The 22,109-nt window shown below is 47.2% G+C and overlaps 1 protein-coding gene across 1 annotated transcript in view; it reads right to left on the reverse strand.

Moving 5' to 3' along the window:
- Window positions 1-844: 844 nt before the first annotated feature.
- The window catches only part of galnt10 (UDP-N-acetyl-alpha-D-galactosamine:polypeptide N-acetylgalactosaminyltransferase 10 (GalNAc-T10)), a gene marked incomplete at its 3' end in the record, with an annotated part of 78,933 nt that continues 57,668 nt past the window's right edge, over window positions 845-22,109 (reverse strand). The window contains exons 5-9 of the mRNA XM_084449517.1: window positions 14,998-15,105; window positions 9,076-9,297; window positions 8,230-8,346; window positions 1,485-1,634; window positions 845-1,009 (exon numbers count right to left, since the gene is read on the reverse strand). Of these exons, the coding sequence (XP_084305643.1) occupies window positions 845-1,009; window positions 1,485-1,634; window positions 8,230-8,346; window positions 9,076-9,297; window positions 14,998-15,105 (762 nt within the window). The remainder of the gene's footprint in view (window positions 1,010-1,484; window positions 1,635-8,229; window positions 8,347-9,075; window positions 9,298-14,997; window positions 15,106-22,109) is intronic.

Consider the following 22,109-nt stretch of genomic DNA (forward strand, 5'->3'; position numbering starts at 1 on the left):
ACAGGATCTGTATTTATACCCTCGTCTGCTCACTATTTCACGTTCTGAATAGACCCACCACTCTATAACATTTAGCTTGTAGCATCCAAGTTTATACTTATATCCATGCCAAACTAACCAGTTAGTATTATCCAAGAAGGTTTATTCTAGCCTGAACATCAAATGCAGTCACCCCCCCCCCCCCCTTTTTGGAAAACTCCCCTGATCTGCACGATTCATATGAATGACCCAACTGACAAAAAAAACGGCGATTGTAGCCGAAAGGCGACTAGTTTGCAGGTATGAGGACCCTGGCAGTGACAGAGGACAACTGCTCACCATCAAAACGAGAGAAGCACATTAAGCAGCGCAGAGCAGAAGGGTTCTGTCTGGCGGGGCACAGGTGTCAGCCTGGCTTTGGCTAACTAGGAGCCTCTGGGAGCTGTCAGTGTGTGTGTGTGTGTGTGTGTGTGTGAGGGACGGTGGTGGTTTGATTGAGTGGTCGGGGTGAAAGCTCACTAAGGCAGGCAGGGTGATGGAGATGGACGTAGAGGCAGAGAAAGAGACGCGAGGGTCCCCAGGGAGGCGGGGCCAAGCTAGACAGCCCGACGGCACGGAGGTGAAAACAAGAGCTGCCACCGCCACAGACCTGACCTCCGACGCAGGAAGTCTCCTCTCCAGAGAGACCTGCCAGTCAGACACAGCCCCGCCCCCTAGTGCCCCTCTTCACGCTCTCCCCCTGACTGACCCGTCTAGACTGGCTTGACCACGGTATGATCCACACACTCCCTCCCTCCGCACACCTCTCCCACTAAACCCCTCCCTTTTAGTCTCTGGGCAGAGTCGTGCCTGCCCCCTGGTGGGCTCAGTTGGTACCGCTGTTGAACTGTTCCAGCACGGTGGCGTTGGTCCTCTCAAACATCCACTGCTGGCTAGGGGAGCCGGCGTCACAGCTGTTCATAAACACCCTCTTCTCCGCCGGGTTGCTGTCTATACAACTGTTACTGATGGTGTGGTACAAACTGTTGTCCTGTAGAGGTGGAGAGCAGAGGGAGAGAGAGAGGGGGATGGAGAGAGGTGGGAAAGAGAGAAAGATAAAGAAATATTAAGGTTAAACGTTTGAATCTCTAATGTTTGCTCTGCTATTATGCCTGCCAGAGAGAACAGCCTGGAATCACAGGATGCTAAAATAAACCAGGATTTAATTTAGACTGAAAGTACTTTTCAATGATGTGACGGTAGAGAAAAGCCGACCTAACTGTGCTGAATGTCACCGTTTTTATCACTCAGATGTATTAAACATATAATCATTCAAATTCTATGGTATTAACTCTGCTGCAGCCTGCGGCTGGAAGGACACACTGTACACCGCCCAAACACACACACACACTGTGACCTCTGACCTTCCATTAGCCCCCCCCCACACACACACACACAGACTGTGATCTCTGACCTTCCATTAGCGCCCCCCACCCTCTCCACACACACACGCTGTGACTTCTGACCTTGCGATAGCGCCAGAGCTGGTTGCCCCTCATGCCGTGGCAGTCGTACAGGGTGACTGGGCTGTTGTGGGAGATGGCGTCGAAACACACCTTCTTGGTGTGCATGGGGTCTCCCACCCTGATATCCTCCCTCCAGCCAAATGTGAACACCTGTGGGAGAGGGGAGGGGGGCAACATGACCTAGATTAGAACAGACATCCAGCAAGAAACACCTCTACCTCCAGCTCTCCTGGATTAACACACCTCTACATCCAGCTCTCCTGGATTAACACACCTCTACCTCCAGATCTCCTGGATTAACACACATCAGCACAGAAACACACCTCTACCTCCAGGTCTCCTGGATTAACACACCTCTACCTCCAGGTCTCCTGGATTAACACACCTCTACATCCAGGTCTCCTGGATTAACACACCTCTACCTCCAGCTCTCCTGGATTAACACACCTCTACCTCCAGCTCTCCTGGATTAACACACCTCTACCTCCAGCTCTCCTGGATTAACACACCTCTACCTCCAGCTCTCCTGGATTAACACACCTCTACCTCCAACTCTCCTGGATCAACACACATCTACCTCCAGATCTCCTGGATTAACACACCTCTACCTCCAGGTCTCCTGGATTAACACACATCAGCACAGAAACTAGGGCTGGGTATCGATTCGAATTTCAAGAATCGATTCGATCCGATTCACAAGGTTCAGAATGGATTATCACGATTCAATTCGATTCAATATAGATTTGGTTAGTGTTACTAAAACCTGTTTTTTTATTTAGCTGTAACCTTAATTACATGACTGACAAGTTATGCAACACATCAATACTAGGGCTGGGTATCGATACTGATTTCCAAAAATGAATGAATGAATGAATGAATGAATGAATGAATGAACTATTCATTCCTTCATTTATTCATTAAATAAAAGATTGATTGTGGGATTCATGAATCGATTCCGAATCGATTAATCAATTTTTTTAACCCAGTTCTCACAGAAACATACCTCTACCTCCAGATCTCCTGGATTAACACACATCAGCACAGAAACACACCTCTACCTCCAGATCTCCTGGATTAACACACCTCTACTTCCAGGTCACCTGGATTAACACACCTCTACTTCCAGGTCACCTGGATTAACACACCTCTACTTCCAGGTCTCCTGGATTAACACACATGAGCACAGAAACACACCTCTACCTCCAGATCTCCTGGATTAACACACCTCTACCCCCAACTGTCCTGGATTAACACACCTCTACCTCCAGATCTCCTGGATTAACACACCTCTACCTCCAGGTCTCCTGGATTAACACGCCTCTACATCCAGGTCTCCTGGATTAACACACCTCTACCGCCAGCTGTCCTGGATTAACACACCTCTACCCCCAGCTGTCCTGGATTAACACACATCAGCACAGAAACACGGTTCCAACCCCAGGTCTCCTGGATTAACACACCTCTACCTCCAGGTCTCCTGGATTAACACACCTCTACCTCCAGATCTCCTGGATTAACACACTTCTACATCCAGGTCTCCTGGATTAACACACCTCTACATCCAGGTCTCCTGGATTAACACACCTCTGCTGCCAGATCTCCTGGATTAACACACCTCTACATCCAGCTCTCCTGGATTAACACACCTCTACTTCCAGATCTCCTGGATTAACACACCTCTACATCCAGGTCTCCTGGATTAACACACCTCTACATCCAGGTCTCCTGGATTAACACACCTCTGCTGCCAGATCTCCTGGATTAACACACCTCTACCTCTAGATCTCCTGGATTAACACACCTCTACCTCCAGATCTCCTGGATTAACACACCTCTACCTCCAGGTCTCCTGGATTAACACACCTCTACCTCTAGATCTCCTGGATTAACACACCTCTACCTCCAGATCTCCTGGATTAACACACCTCTACCTCCAGGTCTCCTGGATTAACACGCCTCTACATCCAGGTCTCCTGGATTAACACACCTCTACCGCCAGCTGTCCTGGATTAACACACATCAGCACAGAAACACGGTTCCAACCCCAGGTCTCCTGGATTAACACACCTCTACCTCCAGGTCTCCTGGATTAACACACCTCTACCTCCAGGTCTCCTGGATTAACACACCTCTACCTCCAGATCTCCTGGATTAACACACCTCTACCTCCAGGTCTCCTGGATTAACACACCTCTACATCCAGGTCTCCTGGATTAACACACCTCTGCTGCCAGATCTCCTGGATTAACACGCCTCTACCTCTAGATCTCCTGGATTAACACACCTCTACATCCAGATCTCCTGGATTAACACACCTCTACATCCAGGTCTCCTGGATTAACACACATCAGCACAGAAACACGGTTCCAACCCCAGCTCTCCTGGATTAACACACCTCTACTTCCAGCTCTCCTGGTCAACTGCCCAGCCAGCTCCGTAATTCACCTCAGGGGTCGTAGGTTTGAGCCCCGTGTTGGCTGCAGCTAAGCATTTCACTGTACAAGATGGGACAATGTGCATGTCACAAATATGCAATGTTTAATGTATTTAATGTTCTTTATCTGGAAGAGGAGGACTGTATCGCCGAGGACTCCCTGGGGATCCCCCATCTCAGGAGGAAGATTTAGAAGATGTATACCGGAGTTTTACTGGTTTAGTATACTCTGGTTACTGGTTTAGTATACCATGGTTACTGGTTTAGTATATCCTGGTTACTGGTTTACTATACCCTGGTTACTGGTTTAGTATATCCTGGTTACTGGTTTAGTATATCCTGGTTACTGGTTTAGTATACTCTGGTTACTGGTTTAGTATACCATGGTTACTGGTTTAGTATACTCTGGTTACTGGTTTACTATACCCTGGTTACTGGTTAAGTATAAAGTATACTCTGGCTACTGGTTTAGTATACTCTGGTTACTGGTTTAGTATACTCTGGTTACTGGTTTAGTGTACCATGGTTACTGGTTTAGTATATCCTGGTTACTGGTTTAGTATAAAGTATACTCTGGCTACTGGTTTAGTATACTCTGGTTACTGGTTTATTATACCATGGTTACTGGTTTAGTATATCCTGGTTACTGGTTTACTATACCCTGGTTACTGGTTTAGTATAAAGTATACTCTGGCTACTGGTTTAGTATACTCTGGTTACTGGTTTAGTATACCATGGTTACTGGTTTAGTATATCCTGGTTACTGGTTTAGTATACCCCAGTTACTGGTTTAGTATATCCTGGTTACTGGTTTAGTATACCCCAGTTACTGGTTTAGTATAACCTGGTTACTGGTTTAGTATACTCTGGTTACTGGTTTAGTATACTCTGGTTGCTGGTTAGTCCCAAAGGTGCAAATCAACCAAAAAATCAATTAAACCATTTCTGGCCCAGCTCTGCTCCAATCAAACCATTTCTGACCCAGCTCTGCTCCAATCAAACCATTTCTGGCCCAGCTCTGCTCCAATCAAACCATTTCTGGCCCAGCTCTGCTCCAATCAAACCATTTCTGACCCAGCTCTGCTCCAATCAAACCATTTCTGACCCAGCTCTGCTCCAATCAAACCATTTCTGACCCAGCTCTGCTCCAATCAAACCATTTCTGGCCCAGCTCTGCTCCAATCAAACCATTTCTGACCCAGCTCTGCTCCAATCAAACCATTTCTGACCCAGCTCTGCTCCAATCAAACCATTTCTGACCCAGCTCTGCTCCAATCAAACCATTTCTGACCCAGCTCTGCTCCAATCAAACCATTTCTGACCCAGCTCTGCTCCAATCAAACCATTTCTGACCCAGCTCTGCTCCAATCAAACCATTTCTGACCCAGCTCTGCTCCAATCAAACCATTTCTGACCCAGCTCTTCCATCCACCTGCTGTGGAAGTCCTGTACAGCTCGTCCTGGTTGAGCCCTGGTGACTGAGTGCTGCTGCGCTCACATGGAATCAGGCAGACGGACAGGACAGTATCTTCTGGACGGCACGGGGAAAAGTCCCATGGAATAGCAGGACGGCAAAACCCAAATACGGATGACGATATGTTGCTATGATTGTTTACAAAGGATGAATGGAATAAAATATATTAAATACACTTATTTTGTATCTATTATTTTATGCAATCATTCTAGTTGTGCACTTAGCTATAAAATGCAACTTTCTTTCTCTTTTCTTGTGATCGTCCATGTATTCTCCTTGTGTGAGGGAGCTACGTGATATATGACGGTTCTATATGACGTTGTGGAGGACAGCAAAAAGTTAGAATATTTTAACTTTGGACGGCGATGCCGTCTACCGTTGTCAGCACTTTCTGACGGTCTGAGCGGATTTTACCATCCAGCTCTCGTCCACTAAAATAACGTCCGGTTTACCGTCAGTAGCCATGTTTCCATCCACTTGTCAATCGAATTGTGTGAGGATCGCAAAAAATATGAATGCGAATAAAGCCGGTGAACGTGCGTTTCCATCTAGAGCTTTAAGTCGGATAAAGAATTTATCACAAAAGACTTTTATCGAACAAGAGAAAATCCGATGAGATCGACAGTACAAACTTTTTGTCGATTTTCATGATTTTTAATCGAATTTTACTGTTTCCATAAGGCATTTTTAATTCGATATAACTTAATTCGCATAAAACGTGTGTATGGAAACATGGCTAGTGTCCAGAGTTCATGTGAACACAGCGTAAGGCTGCGCTGGGCTGGAACCACACCACAACATGAGTCTGAGGGCTCCAGGAGCACCGTGGTTGAAGACCACTATCCAGGGGGAGTTCCAGCACTGCTAAACCCACTCAGAGTGCTCCCTGCTGGGGAAGAGGATCTCCGGATAGGGCCTCCTCCTCTACTGTCTCATCCGAGGGCCCTGGCTTGGATAGCCGCCAGACGGTGGTATTTGCAGCGATGCTGTTTTATGCCTGCCACAGAATGCAAATGTGCGACCATGACAGAGATTAAGCTACAACACATCTTCAAATGACTGTAATTAAACTGTCAAAGCAGAGAGTCAGTCTGCAAATACGGCAACTAAGAGTCACACAGCCATCCATCAACTAAGAGTCCCACAGCCATCCATCAACTTCCTGCTATGAGCCACACACACACACACACACGCACACACATATACAGTACACGCACACACACATACAGTACCCACACAGACACACACACGCACACACACACACGCACACACATATACAGTACCCACAGACACACACGCACACACACACACATACAGTACACGCACACACACATACAGTACCCACACAGACACACGCACACACGCACACACACACACACACACACACACACACACACACACACACACACACACACAGTACACGCACACACACATACAGTACCCACACAGACACACACACACACACACACACACACACACACACACACACACACACACACACACACACACATACAGTACACGCACACACACATACAGTACCCACACAGACACACACACACACATACACATGCAGACACAGACACACACAAACACACAGACACAGTCATCCATCCATCAATGCATCGCTAGGAGCCTCACTAAAACAGCTTTTGGATGACGCCTGGAAGTCCATTAAAACAGCAGAGGTAATGACGTTGTGTGTGTGTGTGTGGTTGTGTGTGTTTGAGTCATGTTGGACAGATTGTGTGTGTGTGCGTGTGATTTTGTGTGAGTGACTTTGATAGAGAAAAACGCAGCTAGAGCAGAGACAGAGAGAGGGAGAGAGAGACAAAAAAAGAAAGAGAGAGAGAGACTGTGGGGTGGTTCAGTGTGTTTTATTGCACAGAGAGAGAGAGAGAGAAACAGAGAGAGAGACTGGGGTGGTTCAGTGTGTTTTATTGCACAGAGAGAGAGAGACAGAGAGAGAGAGAGAGAGACAGAGAGAGAGAGAGAGACTGTGGAGTGGATCAGTGTGTGTTTTATAGGACAGAGAGAGAGACAGAGAGAGAGAGAGAGAGAGAGAGACTGTGGAGTGGATCAGTGTGTGTTTTATAGGACAGAGAGAGAGACAGAGAGAGAGAGAGAGAGACAGAGAGAGAGAGAGAGACTGTGGAGTGGATCAGTGTGTGTTTTATAGGACAGAGAGAGAGAGAGAGACAGAGAGAGAGAGAGACAGAGAGAAGGACAGAGAGAGAGAGAGACAGAGAGAGAGAGAGAGACAGAGACACAGAGAGAGAGAGAGAGAGAGAGAGACTGGGGTGGTTCAGTGTGTGTTTTATAGGACAGACAGAGAGAGAGAGAGAGAGAGAGAGAGAGAGACTGTGGAGTGGATCAGTGTGTTTTATAGGACAGAGAGAGAGAGACAGAGAGAGAGAGAGAGAGAGAGAGAGAGAGAGAGAGAGACAGAGAGAAGGACAGAGAGAGAGACAGAGAGAGAGAGAGAGAGACTGTGGAGTGGATCAGTGTGTGTTTTATAGGACAGAGAGAGAGACAGAGAGAGAGACAGAGAGAGAGAGAGACAGAGAGAGAGACAGAGAGAGAGAGAGACAGAGAGAGAGACAGAGAGAGAGAGACTGTGGAGTGGATCAGTGTGTTTTATAGGACAGAGAGAGAGACAGATTATTGGATAGGGGAGAGAGCTTGTGCTTGTTGTGATGAGGATCTGCTGATGAAACAGTCATGTGTGAGAACGAGACGACAAACTACTTTTCATCATTCCACGTAGTCAGACAGGTGTGTGTGTGTGTGTGTGTGTGTGTGAGAGAGAGAGAGAGAGAGAGAGAGAGAGGACGCCTCACCTGTCCATGGCTCCACCCCATTTCCCCGCGGCCCTTCAGACAGGCCTCCACACGGAGGGGCGTGCCCGATGCAAAGTGTTTACTCTCCAGACACATGCCACTGCCCAAGTTACGCAGCTGAAACACACACACACGCACACACACACACACACACACACACACACACACACACACACACACACACACACACACACAGACACAGACAGAAAAAGGGTCATACACACGGTACTGTTTGCCTGTGTGTGTGTGTGTGAGAGAGTGTGTGAGAGTGTGTGTGTGCATGTGGAAGAGAGAGAGAGAGTGTGTGTGTGTAGAGAGAGAGAGAGAGAGAGAGAGAGTGTGTGTGTGTGTGTGTGCCTGTGTGTGTATGTCTAGGGGTGTGTGAGTGTGTGAGATATATATATATATAGAGAGAGAGAGTGTGTGTGTGTGTGCCTGTGTGTGTCTGTCTAGGGGTGTGTGTGTGTGTGTGAGATATATATATATATATATAGAGAGAGAGAGTGTGTGTGTGCGTGTCTGTGTGTGCATGTCTAGGGGTGTGTGCGTACCTCTCCCCAGGCTGCTGCAGGTGGTTCTACGGGGGGGTAGTGCCTGTGTGTATGTCTAGGGGTGTGTGTATGTGTGTGTGTGTGTGTCTAGGGGTGTGTGCGTACCTCTCCCCAGGCAGCTGCAGGTGGTTCTACGGGGGGGTAGTGTCTGTGTGTCTGTCTAGGGGTGTGTGTGTGTGTGTGTGCGTACCTCTCCCCAGGCAGCTGCAGGTGGTTCTACGGGGGGGTAGTGTCTGTGTGTCTGTCTAGGGGTGTGTGTATGTGTGTGTGTGTGTGTCTAGGGGTGTGTGCGTACCTCTCCCCAGGCAGCTGCAGGTGGTTCTACGGGGGGGTAGTGTCGGGGCAGGTCCCAGGCCACCTCCGTCATGAACCAGCGGAAGCTCTTACAGCCCAGACGGCTGCGCAGCTCCTTCTGCGCCACCATGTCCCCGGCCGACAGGTGCCGGTACTCCGGACGCCGCTGGTAGATGTACTCCGCATACTCATCCATCCACACCTCCGCCACGCGCTTCAGGTTCTACACACACACACACACACACACACACACACACACACACTGATTGTGAGTCCTGGTGGGGTGCAGACACAGCCTTGCACCAGTAGGGGTCAGTATGACTCTGATAAGCCTCTACAGCTGCCAAGGGCTTTTATATTCATGCTGCAATGAACAGCTACAGTACAGATCCAGTACAACTACAGCACAGCTACAGCACAGCTACAGTACAGCTACTGTAACACCACAGTACAGCACAGCTACAGTACAGCTACAGTACAGCTACACAACAGCTACAGTACAGCACAGCTACAGTACAACTACAGTACAACTACAGTACAGCTACAGTACAACTACAGCACAGGTACAGTACAACTACAGTACAGCACAGTACAACTACAGTACAGCTACAGTACAACTACAGTACAACTACAGTACAGCTACAGTACAACTACAGTACAACTACAGTACAGCTACAGCACAGCACAGCTCTGCTGGTGTTGTGCACCCTCAGGTGAGGCACTAGAGGACCCATCTGCTCCTGTGGTGACTAGGGGTGGAGGAGGAGGGGGTGACTAGGGGAGGAGGAGGAGGGGGTGACTAGGGGAGGAGGAGGAGGGGGTGACTAGGGGAGGAGGAGGAGGGGGTGACTAGGGGAGGAGGAGGAGGGGGTGACTAGGGGAGGAGGAGGAGGGGGTGACTAGGGGTGGAGGAGGAGGGGGTGACTAGGGGTGGAGGAGGAGGGGGTGACTAGGGGAGGAGGAGGAGGGGGTGACTAGGGGAGGAGGAGGAGGGGGTGACTAGGGGAGGAGGAGGAGGGGGTGACTAGGGGTGGAGGAGGAGGGGGTGACTAGGGGTGGAGGAGGAGGGGGTGACTAGGGGAGGAGGAGGAGGGGGTGACTAGGGGTGGAGGAGGAGGGGGTGACTAGGGGAGGAGGAGGAGGGGGTGACTAGGGCGAGGAGGAGGAGGGGGTGACTAGGGGAGGAGGAGGAGGGGGTGTGCTGGTTGGCTGGTTCAACAGCACACCTGGACACCAGCCAATGTGGACGGAGGGACACGTGTGTGTGTGTCTGTGTGTGTGTGTGTGTGAGGGGGGGGGTAGTGTCTGAGGGGGGGTAGGGGAGAGGAAACAGGGGATGAAACGATGTGAGCCACAAAACAGCGATGCTGTGAGCCTGTAATTAAAAAAGTCTCCCATGTGAGTGTGGATTCACCGTCCTCTCTCTCTCTCTCTCTGAATCCACCCTCCTCTCTCTCTCTCTCTCTCTCTCTCTCTGAATCCACCCTCCTCTCTCTCTCTCTCTCTCTCTCTCTCTGTCTCTCTCTGAATCCACCCTCCTCTCTCTCTCTCTACGTCTCTCTCTGAATCCACCCTCCTCTCTCTCTCTCTCTCTCTCTCTCTGTCTCTCTCTGTCCACCCTCCTCTCTCTCTCTCTGTCTCTCTCTGAATCCACCCTCCTCTCTCTCTCTCTCTCTCTCTCTCTCTCTCTCTCTCTCTCTCTGAATCCACCCTCCTCTCTCTCTCTCTCTCTCTCTCTCTCTCTCTCTCTGAATCGATCCTCCTCTCTCTCTCTCTCTCTCTCTCTCTCTCTCTCTGAATCCATCCTCCTCTCTCTCTATCTCTCTCTCTCTCTCTCTCTCTCCATCCTCCTCTCTCTCCCAGGTGTGCATGGGACCGTGGGATGCTGCTCAGGACACACAACAGCAACTGGATTCACCTCGTTAACCAGCTGCTTCCACAGGCAATCAATGTCCTGTATGATGTGACCTCCTGAGGCCGTTAGATCCACTACTACCGTGGGGAGGTCGTTGGTACTGATTGGTAGCGGTCGTAATGTACAGCACCTCTCTACTTCATCACTATGTATTTATTCCTCCAAATACCTCCCAACTGGACCTCCGTTCACAGGCATCAGAATTTAGCAGAGGTGCAGGTTTAAGTCTGCCGGTTATAATTACAACCGTACAAAACATGGCTGTAGGTTTGTGTTAACATGTACCCAGGCCAGAAGAGAACAGGCCAGGACAGGCCAACCCAGGCAAGGCATCAAGGCTGGGATGACATGGGATGATATGTAATGAACTGTTTCAGCTGCAGGTTCTATGAGCAATGTGTGTGAGGGGGGGGGGGGGGTAGTGTCTGAGGGGGGGGTAGGGGAGAGGAAACAGGGGATGAAACGATGTGAGCCACAAAACAGCGATGCTGTGAGCCTGTAATTAAAAAAGTCTCCCATGTGAGTGTGGATTCACCTTCCTCTCTCTCTCTCTACGTCTCTCTCTGAATCCACCCTCCTCTCTCTCTCTCTGAATCCACCCTCCTCTCTCTCTCTCTCTCTCTCTCTCTCTCTGAATCCACCCTCCTCTCTCTCTCTCTCTGAATCCACCCTCCTCTCTCTCTCTCTGTCTCTCTCTGAATCCACCCTCCTCTCTCTCTCTCTGTCTCTCTCTGAATCCACCCTCCTCTCTCTCTCTCTCTCTCTCTCTACGTCTCTCTCTGAATCCACCCTCCTCTCTCTCTCTCTCTCTCTCTACGTCTCTCTCTGAATCCACCCTCCTCTCTCTCTCTCTCTACGTCTCTCTCTGAATTCAGAGAGAGCAATATCCAGTCTAAGGGCCCAAATATGGGGAGCGCAAACGTGCAACTTGGTACTTGGAATGGAACTTGGAATGGTAATCCATTAAAGATGCGGCTGTAGCATTGATTTAATCGGGAGTGCGTTAAAGAGAGCGTTTGGTGTTGAAAATGTGTTTCAGATGTTTAGACAGATCGGGGAGACCACTAAAATACAATCCTCCAAAAAACCTTTTAGTGTCAGGCTGCCAAACTGTCTTCTCAGCTAAATGTTGTCTCATATCAACTGCCATCATTTAAATTTTGTATTAGCCTAAAAGCAGATACATCTATAGCCAACAACACAAAACGAAAAGCATTAGTTTCAGATTCAGTACTTTATTGACATAGAAAACGTGTACTGCACCACCACATCTTTCCGCTATATCCTCCCAAGCAACTCTAACATTTCATATCATTATTGGGTTCTGTAATTTATGCTCTTGTACTTTACACACAAGGATATCGATCTCCTGCTGTGTAGCCTGAAGCCTTCCTTTTCCTGCGTGAGCAAAATGCTAAAATGTGACCACTGTGACTCTAACACTTATTAACTTGCTTATTGCCAACACTAAGCAACACACCAGCTCTGTGGCCTAGTGGTAGAGTGTCCGCCCAGAGACTGGGAGGTTGTGGGTTCAATCCCCGGCTGGGTCATACCAAAGACTATACAAATGGGCCCCATTGCCTCCCTGCTTGGCACTCAGCATCAAGGGTTGGAATCGGGGGGCTGCATCACCAAATGATTCCCGAGCGCGGCACCGCTGCTGCTCACCGCTCCCCCGGGGGATGGGTCAAATGCGGAGAACAAATTTCAGTCCCACACAATCAGTGGGACTTTGACTTTAACAGCCTTAAGACTACAGCTTCTGCCACTGTGCTGTGGGCCTCAGTGTGCTCTGTTAAGGTCCAGCCAATGGGGTGGCCGTACATTAAGCACACTACAAGGATAACATAGGAGAGAGAGAGAGACAGACCATCCGTTACTCCATGCCTGTTTTAAAACACAGATGCTAGACTAGGCTAGGCTAGTGTGTGTGTGTGTGTGTGTGTCCTGTCAGTAGATCAGCTTGGGTATTATGATGTAGGTGGTAACCAGTCATGTTTTCTTCTATCAGCCAAGGTAAACCTGCCATATCCTAAATAAATCCAAATGAAATTAGATTTTTGTGCCTTTGTTTCCGACTGTTTTTGACCCAACTGCGTGATGTATTCTGCCATACATGGCTTCATTCTCTGTGTTTTGGCAGTGTTCTGTCGTACCTACATGCCTCATGAAAATAAACAGTCTACTATGGTGTTGAACTACCTCAGCCTAACTAGCTCCTCGTCCAGACATTGTGGTCAGCAAAATCAGTTCTGGCTAATGCAAATGAAAAATCAACCAATAGAAATAGCCCACACATACTTAACTCCGAAATCGGTCGAGACATAATCTATCCTGTGATTTGTCGAAATTAGGGATGTTAACAGTTAATCGACTATTGATTAATTGCCAATAAGAATTTACTCGAGTAAGATTTGGTTACTCAATTAATTGCATGTTAATGGAATGGAACTTTTTTTTTTTTTTACGTTATCAACGGGAGTTGTGTGAAATGTAATCATGATTTAAGGTCTGACTGCACATGAGGGCACCACGCCATGTAGTGAAGGCTAATTGGGATGCCGGGAAATTTCAATGACAGCGGAAGAAGACACAAAAATGAAGCGAGCAAAGCGCAGTCCAGCGCGGGACGTTCTTATCAATTAATCGACTATTGTTTGTTAAGGTTAACAGTTCTCGATTAATGAAATTCCTTAAAATTTGCAACCCTAGTCAAAATGCTTTTCAGTGGGGGGTAGGGTATGCCAGCTTCTAGTAGCTTACATGGGAATTCCCAGTGACATTTCAACATTGGGACATCTTATCCAATCAAAACTTGTCATGATTGTCCCGCCATTCACCTGTCAATCCCAATCATGTTATCCACGCTAGCTATCTAGCTACTGGCAGCACTTCACATGGAAAATAGAGATCTAGAATATTTGCTGAAAAATGATTTCACAAAACTACCATTTGAGCACCAGCTCAGATGACTGATTACTGGGATTGTGGACTAATGAATCAGAGACGAGACATAAGATTGTGTTTATTTGAGAGCAACCAATGTTTGGTCCATGGCTGTGGAGTAGGCTATACTTTCACTAACGCTACTCAGGAAGGACTGCACAACATGCATGATTTAGATTTAACTTTCGAACCAGCAAGAGAAGGACTTATCCTAAATTAAGTGGATTAAACGGGACTGGGTTACAAGATAAGGTAAGCTTTTTGCAAATAACTACGATTTGTTAATACGGCTGAGTCATGAAATGATGGGAGGATTACGTTAACGGGAGGATCCGTTAACTTATCCTCAACTAGCTATCTAGATGCTAATATTACTAAGTGGTTATGGTTGTACGTACACCTTAGTAAAACATTTATTTAGGGACTTGAGAATCCTCTTGCACTGTAGGTCTATGTAACCGTCAATTCGCGCTGTTCTCTCTTGATTTAATCGGCGTCTGGTCTATTTTTTCGCGAGCCGTGAGTGAACGCGTGTGACTAACGTGCAGAGGCGCATGGTTGCCTGGTTACCAGCGCGTTGTGGTTTATACTGTAGTGGCGCCGAACTACCCTGTCATTTGTTTCGCCCTGTGTCAGCTTAAATATTGTATTCTTAATTTAGGTTTGTGCCTCTGACAGTATTGCTTTCCTTCTCTCTGTGCGTCAGCGGTCTCTGCTGTGTGTGTGTATGTTTGTGTGTGTGTGTGTGTGTGTGTGTGAGGGAGAGAGAGAGCGCAGTAGTTTTTCTGTGGAGGTGCAATTTCTAAGTGCAAAGCAGTTTTGCAGTGCCCTAATTTATGCTGCTGTAGTTTTCCTGTATGTTTTTTTTTTTTTTTTTACATTAAATGCCCAAAGGCCCTTCTGGTACCTAGAAACCTCCCATCAGGCCATGCAAAAAAAATGTGCGCACTACGCGTGGTGGCTCACGTTCCAGAGTAGAGAAGCCCACGGAGAGGAGGCCGCGGCAGAGTATTGAGACATGTCCCAGAGAGGACACCATAGCAGCATGTTGAGACTCACCCTGGCCAGACTGACTCCTCCTGGGACCTTGTAGGGGACATACTTCCTGTAAATGTGTCCTACCCTGGAGCAGGGGATGTCTTCCATACGACCCCCACACATCCACACCTGGGAGAGAAGGAGAGAACAGAGAGAGAGAGAGAGAGAGAGAGGAGAGAGAAAGGGAGAGAGAGAGAGAGTAGAGAAAGGGAGAGAGAGAGGAGGGGGGCTTGTTAGGAGGTGGGGGTACCAGAGCGGTAGTGGTTCAGTGGTGTTGGTGTGAGGCTGTGAACAGTGTGAAGACAGGAGAGCCTGACCTCTCTAGAAGAGAGGGAGGAGGGGTGAGAGGGAGAGAGAGAGAGAGAGAGAGAGAGAGAGAGAGAGAGAGAGAGAGAGAGAGAGAGAAGCAAGTGGTAGTAGAAGTGGAGAGTGAGAGAGAATGAGAAGAGTGTGTATCTTCAGGGAGGTAGGGAGAGAGGAGGGACAGGGTGGTGAAGTAGCAGACTGCAGAGTGACCTCAGCAGGTTGACAGCAATGTCCCCTGAGGCCTCTCACTCCTCCAGACGTCCCGGAAAGCAGACCCAGAATGCAGTGGGTGGAGAGATACACAGAAAAGCAGGAAGTGGAGAAGGAGGGAGGGAACAGCAGGCTGGGAAATGTCACTGCCCTAACACTGCTGTAACACTGCTGTGCTGTAATACTGCTGTATCACTGCTGTAACACTGCTGTAACACTGAACACTGCTGTAACACAGCTGTATCACTGCTGTAACGGGCTGCTCACACGATGCGTCAACATTGACGGATGCCATTCACTTTCAATGGCTGCAGGCGAATGGCATTCTGGTTCCGTTGTTGTCCCGGTGCGTTGCGTTGCCTGCGTTGCTAGCGTCGAAAGTTGAGAAATGTTCAACTTTCAGATGCGTTGCTGGAGCTGCCGACCAATCAGATGTCTTGACAGAGAAAGACGTCATTGCAAGGCGGAATTTTCACATTTTTCAATACCAAGATGGAGGACAAACTTATCATCGCTGTTTGTTTCCGGCGGATTTGCAGGATAGGATGTACCCAATACCTGCGGGCACCACGTTCACGTCGCCTCTACCACAATGCATAGACGATCGCCACACGTTCGACCAGATTAGCATCCATGACAGCACTAAACGAAAAGCCGGGTGGGTTTTCAAAATAGTGCGCGCTAGCAGGTTCGGAGAATCTACTGGCTGTTGCGAGCGCAGTTTCGGACAATGTGATTGGTTGTTGTTGCATGCGGCAGACACGCCTTCTGCCATACGTTGACGGACACGCATCATACGGAAGCGTGTGAGCAGCCCGTAACACTGAACACTGCTGTAACTGCTGTATCACTGCTGTAACACTGCTGTATCACTGCTGTAACACTGCTGTATCACTGCTGTAACACTGCTGTAACACTGCTGTAACACTGCTGTAACACTGCTGTATCACTGCTGTATCACTCCCCTAACACTGCTGTATCACTGCTGTAACACTGCTGTATCACTGCTGTAACACGGCTGTATCACTGCTGTATCACTGCTGTATCACTGCTGTATCACTGCTGTATCACTGCTGTATCACTGCTGTATCACGGCTGTATCACTGCTGTATCACTGCTGTATCACTGCTGTATCACTGCTGTATCACTGCTGTAACACTGCTGTAACACTGCTGTATCACTGCTGTAACACTGCTGTATCACTGCTGTAACACTGCTGTAACACTGCTGTACCAAAGCCTTTTTATGCGCATTTTGAAGTATATCATATAGTATATTTTAGAATATAATAGTATAATAATATAATATAATAAAATATAATCGTATATTTTATGGAAATTGTTTTTTTTTTTTTTTTTTAACTCCTCTTATTCGCAAAAACATTTGTACGCTCGCTTGAGGTGGTTTTTGCCATTTGCGAATCAGAGTTAATGCGCAAAATGTGAGATGGAAACAGATTTGCCGAATAAACTGACATAGCAAAGATTCAAATCACATGACTGATCTGCTGTTTCCACTGTCCATTTTACAAGATAATTTTCAACTTTGAAATTGAGTAAAGTGTGTTCTGAAGAACATCTACCCCCGTCTCAGAGGGTCCAACTCACCACCTCCCACACAGTCACCAGCTGAAGTTACTACCAAACTGCCAAGTTTCTACCAAAGCCCGGATATGCGTGGTGAAAACAAACATGTCTAGCAACAATACTAGATACGTGTGGACCGATGAGGAGACCAGATAATTCCTCGGTCTCAACCACGAAAGACACGTTGTTCTCTCCTGGTTTGTTTGTTTGCCTCTAGCCTCTGTTTACCTCCACCTAACGTAGCCACGTAGTCTACAACGTGTCAATCTCTGCTGAAATTACATTTTTATTTTTTATATTTTTTGTGAACTTTCAAAAGTTTGCTTAAGATGCACTTGACATTTTATGGAAACACTCTGTATCACTGCTGTAACACTGCTGTAACACTGCTGTAACACGGCTGTAACACGGCTGTAACACGGCTGTAACACGGCTGTAACACTGCTGTAACACTGCAGTAACACGGCTGTAACACGGCTGTAACACGGCTGTAACACGGCTGTAACACTGCTGTAACACTGCTGTAACACTGCTGTAACACGGCTGTATCACTGCTGTAACACTGCTGTAACACGGCTGTAACACGGCTGTAACACGGCTGTAACACGGCTGTAACACGGCTGTAACACTGCTGTAACACGGCTGTAACACGGCTGTAACACTGCTGTAACACTGCTGTAACACGGCTGTAACACTGCTGTAACACTGTTGTAACACTGCTGTAACACTGCTGTAACACTGCCGTAACACTAAAAGTCATTAGTGACAGCAGCGAGGCTAGGGGCAGAGGGGAGGGGCTGATGATGGCAGCAGCGAGGCTAGGGGCAGAGGGGAGGGGCTGATGATCCTCAAGCTGACTGCTCTGGGCTGGCTGGTTGTGGGCCATAAATAGAGAACACAGGGCCAGTGAAAGGGTGTTTTGTCGTCAGGCAACAATGGAGCTGTTAGAAATGCACTAAAAGAAAAGAGGAGAGGATGAGTGAAATAAAGAGACCAGAAAGAGAGATATTTTCTCTGTGCTTTTGGCTGAGTCAAGTCCCTTGATATGTTAATGTGTTGTGCTGGATGAATGTTTGATGCCGGCCGGGCTGGCTAGTCTCAGCCTTCACTGAGAGAGACGGCCAACACTACATGAAAAATACATCACAAGTGCTGCTGGGCGGTGGGCACGGCAAAAGAGATACAGGAAATGCACAGTACACACACGGGCGCGCGCACACACACAAATATACACAGGCATAATAGATCATCTCAAGGTTAGAGACACTATGTGAGTGAGTGAGTGAGTGAGTGAGTGAGTGAGTGAGTGAGTGAGTGAGTGAGTGAGTGAGTGAGTGAGTGAGCGTGTGTGTGTGTACTGACTGATTGACTGTGAGAGATGAGATGACTTCACTATCTCTCCTGAACAGCAGGAGGATTGCTCTTAAGCTGGGGATACACTGCGATTTGTCCACAATTATTTTTGCTGCCGATTTTGCTGTCGCAGACTACGTTGCACAGTCGTAGAGAAATCCTAGCACAGTTTAGGCTAAATCATCATATGTCGCAAAGTGAGAGAGAGAGAGTCATTAGTGAGAATATCTACAGTGAGAGTCATTAGTGGGAATATCTACAGTGAGAGAGTCATTAGTGAGAATATCTACAGTGAGAGAGTCATTAGTGAGAATATCTACAGTGAGAGAGTCATTAATGGGAATATCTACAGTGAGAGTCATTAATGGGAATATCTACAGTGAGAGTCCTTAGTGAGAATATCTACAGTGAGAGAGTCATTAGTGAGAATATCTACAGTGAGAGAGTCATTAGTGGGAATATCTACAGTGAGAGTCATTAGTGAGAATGTCTTGGCAACATAATGTCAGAGATGCCTCCACAGGAACCATCTTAAGTATTGTTGTTAAGTAAAAGTGAATGTGAGAAATTTGCCAACTGAATGGTAAGTAGCCTGGCTAGTTCCGTCTTAAATGTAAAAGGTCTGTCTGAGGGAATCTCATATCACGGCTTGGAAAGTTTCCATAATGTCGTGACTCAGACGAGCCGGCGGTCACTGAAGCAGCGTCGGCAATGAAAGGAAACGTCTGTCAGTCTGCCACGCTTCTCCTCTAATCCCTCTAGAACCATTCTGCTTCACATTCCAGCTCTGTAACTGACTTAGCCCAGTCACACTCTCACACACACACGCACGCCCGCACGCCCGCACGCACGCGCGCACGCACGCACACACGCACACACGCACACACGCACGCACACACACACACACACACACACACACACACACACACACACACACACACACACACACACACCACACACACTGCAGCCTGGTGAATATCCAACATCCTTCAGACTCGCCCAGTCACACTCTCACACACACACACACACACACACACTCACACACTCACGCACTCACACACACACGCACACACTGCAGCCTGGTGAATCTGATCTGAGTGAGTTTGGATTGGCTTTGAACCCCTCAGTTCTCCGCTTGCCACTGCCAGCCTGCCTGCATGCTGTCTTCCGTCTAGACGCCTCATCAAGCTGTAATTTGTTGATGAGGGGGGCGCTGGAAAGCCCTCCTCGAGGGTCTGAGTGTTCTGAGCTCTGATGCTGAGAAGATGATCCTCTTCAGTTATCTCCAGATTGCTCTGGACCCAAGCTGTCTGTGTCTCCTCAGTCATCAACATTCAGGTTAGCTAGAGCGGAACCTTAGTCGATCCAAAACAATTAGGTGAATGTTGTTTCAAGAACGTTGAGTTTGTTTCTTTTTAACATTTCTGATTAAAAAACGACAAATCTTTTTTATTCAGCCTGCTGAATGCTTCTGGTTCCTGGCAGCAATCTGAGCCATGGTGGCGATGCAGATGGTGGATGGAAACGAGACCAGCACGCCGGGGCCAAAAACCTTCCAATGCTTTGAGAGTTTGCTTGAGTCTGTTTTGAGTGCCAGGTGGGTGGGGTTTCAATTTTTTAGACCAGCTCATTGGTTCCATGGTGCAAACCAAGATCGATCGAGCACAGAGAAGTATTTGAAATGATGTCAGACAGCACTCACAGACAGACACGGATCACAGGCAGACTGATCTTCAACATCCTTCAGACTCCGCCACCGCTGTCCATCCAATCAAACGCAGCCACACGAAAGCATGTACCTAATGAAGTGAGACTGTAAGGAGCCCTCGAGTTTTCAAAACCACAATTCAATTATTTTAATGAGGTTTCTAAACTCCCCAGAGAGGGGGAGGGGTGTCGTAGACAGTAGGGGGACCAGCCTGTTCTAGGGTGAGTCAGCATAATAGATGGCCATCCTATGGAATAATTCATAGCCATACAGAAGTGGGGAGAGTAATCTAATACGCTTTCTGAGTATGATGGATGGTGGGCCTCCCGTGCGCAGTAGAGAATATTTGGAGTGAAATGATTGAAACACAATGTGAAAACTTAATGTCAACTGCTATCCTGTCTGGGTGAGTCAATGGGCTTTGGTAGAAACTTGGCAGTTTGGTAGAAACTTCAGCTGGTGACTGTGTGGGAGGTGGTGAGTTGGACCTTCTGAGACTGGGGTAGATGTTCTTCAGAACACACTTTACTCAATTTAAAAGTTGAAAATGATCTTGTAAAATGTTTGACTGCAAACACATCAGTTTTCTGGATTTATGGATCATTAGAGAATAATTACTTGCATACAGATCTGTTCAGAAAACCTAGTGCTAGAAACACTTTACTTTAAGGGCAGACTCCAACCATCCCTCGCCGTTAAAAAATACTCTCCCTTTTAGTCAGGTTTGTAAATTAAAACAAATTTGCCAGAAAACTGATGATTTTGACAGGAACACAAGTGAAATGAAAATCAACTTTCAAAAAAAGAAGATACAAGAAATCTGTCCTAAATTATGCTGCCACCAAAATACAAAATAACCCTACAGGGAAACCACATTACTATACTGTTTACAGTTTTTACAACAGAGTATTCTAAGAGTTCTGAACATTGGCATAAACTTGAATCTGACTGTCAACTCAAATATGTGTTCAAAGAACAACCTCTCTTGGTTTATAAAGGAGGTAAGAACCTGAGAGACCATCTGGTTTACCCATATTCACCTCCTCAGTCAGGCCCTGTCCAAGCTGCTTCAGCACCTACTCCTGAGGGCACCGTCGTCAGTGTTAACTATACTGACCGTTGTAGTTTAAACATCCCCACACAGGTAAAGAGATCCCCATAAAATGAATTATGAATCAGTTTTTCATCTTATCATGCACCATTGGTAGTAAGGCACATGTTGGTAAGACGAGCAGTAAAAACTCGTATTGCTGAGCACAGAAGCACTATTAGATGCAAAAACATGAATTATCCAGTAGCACCACATTTTGTTGAATTTAATCATCCTATTTACTCTCTAAGTTATTTAAGCAATTGACCACGAGAGGCAGTGGGTTACACTGGATTTTACAACAGCTACAGGGCGTTGTTAGGCCGAGGCGATAGCAATTGACCACTGCCTCGAGTGGTCAATTGCTTTTCTACAACAGTTACTACATATATATTCACAAAAAACACATACAGTAGTAACATTCAATCATTTATTTACCTATAATTCTCATAATTTTTGTATTTACATAATCTTCTGCGATAGGCTATAGTTCTGAATTAAATGGTTGCCAGGCGACAGGCTATCTAGCCTATTTGGGTTGGCCTTGTTCACATAAGCCTATATAGGCATAATTCGGGTGGTTCACGTTTATTTGAACATTTCCCGCTATGGTGCAGTTATTAAAAGAGTTCTCCAGAGCACTCCTTTTTGCTGGTAGGGGTGTGGAAGTGTTGGAGTCGGACTGATGAGTGAGTTTTTGTAAAAGGATACCTACAGTAGGTAAACATGGGTGTAATTAATAAAAAGGCGAGGTTGCTGCGAGTGGTTGCTACGCAAAACATACCGCTTGATCTTATCAATAGCCTCGTCAATGAGATTGACGGTGCATTAATACTAATTGTTATGTAGTCACAGCCGTGGGTTACAGAGTATTTTACAA

This window comes from Borostomias antarcticus, assembly GCF_949987555.1.
Source record: "Borostomias antarcticus genome assembly, chromosome: 15".
In the NCBI taxonomy this organism is placed as follows: Eukaryota; Metazoa; Chordata; class Actinopteri; order Stomiiformes; family Stomiidae; genus Borostomias; species Borostomias antarcticus.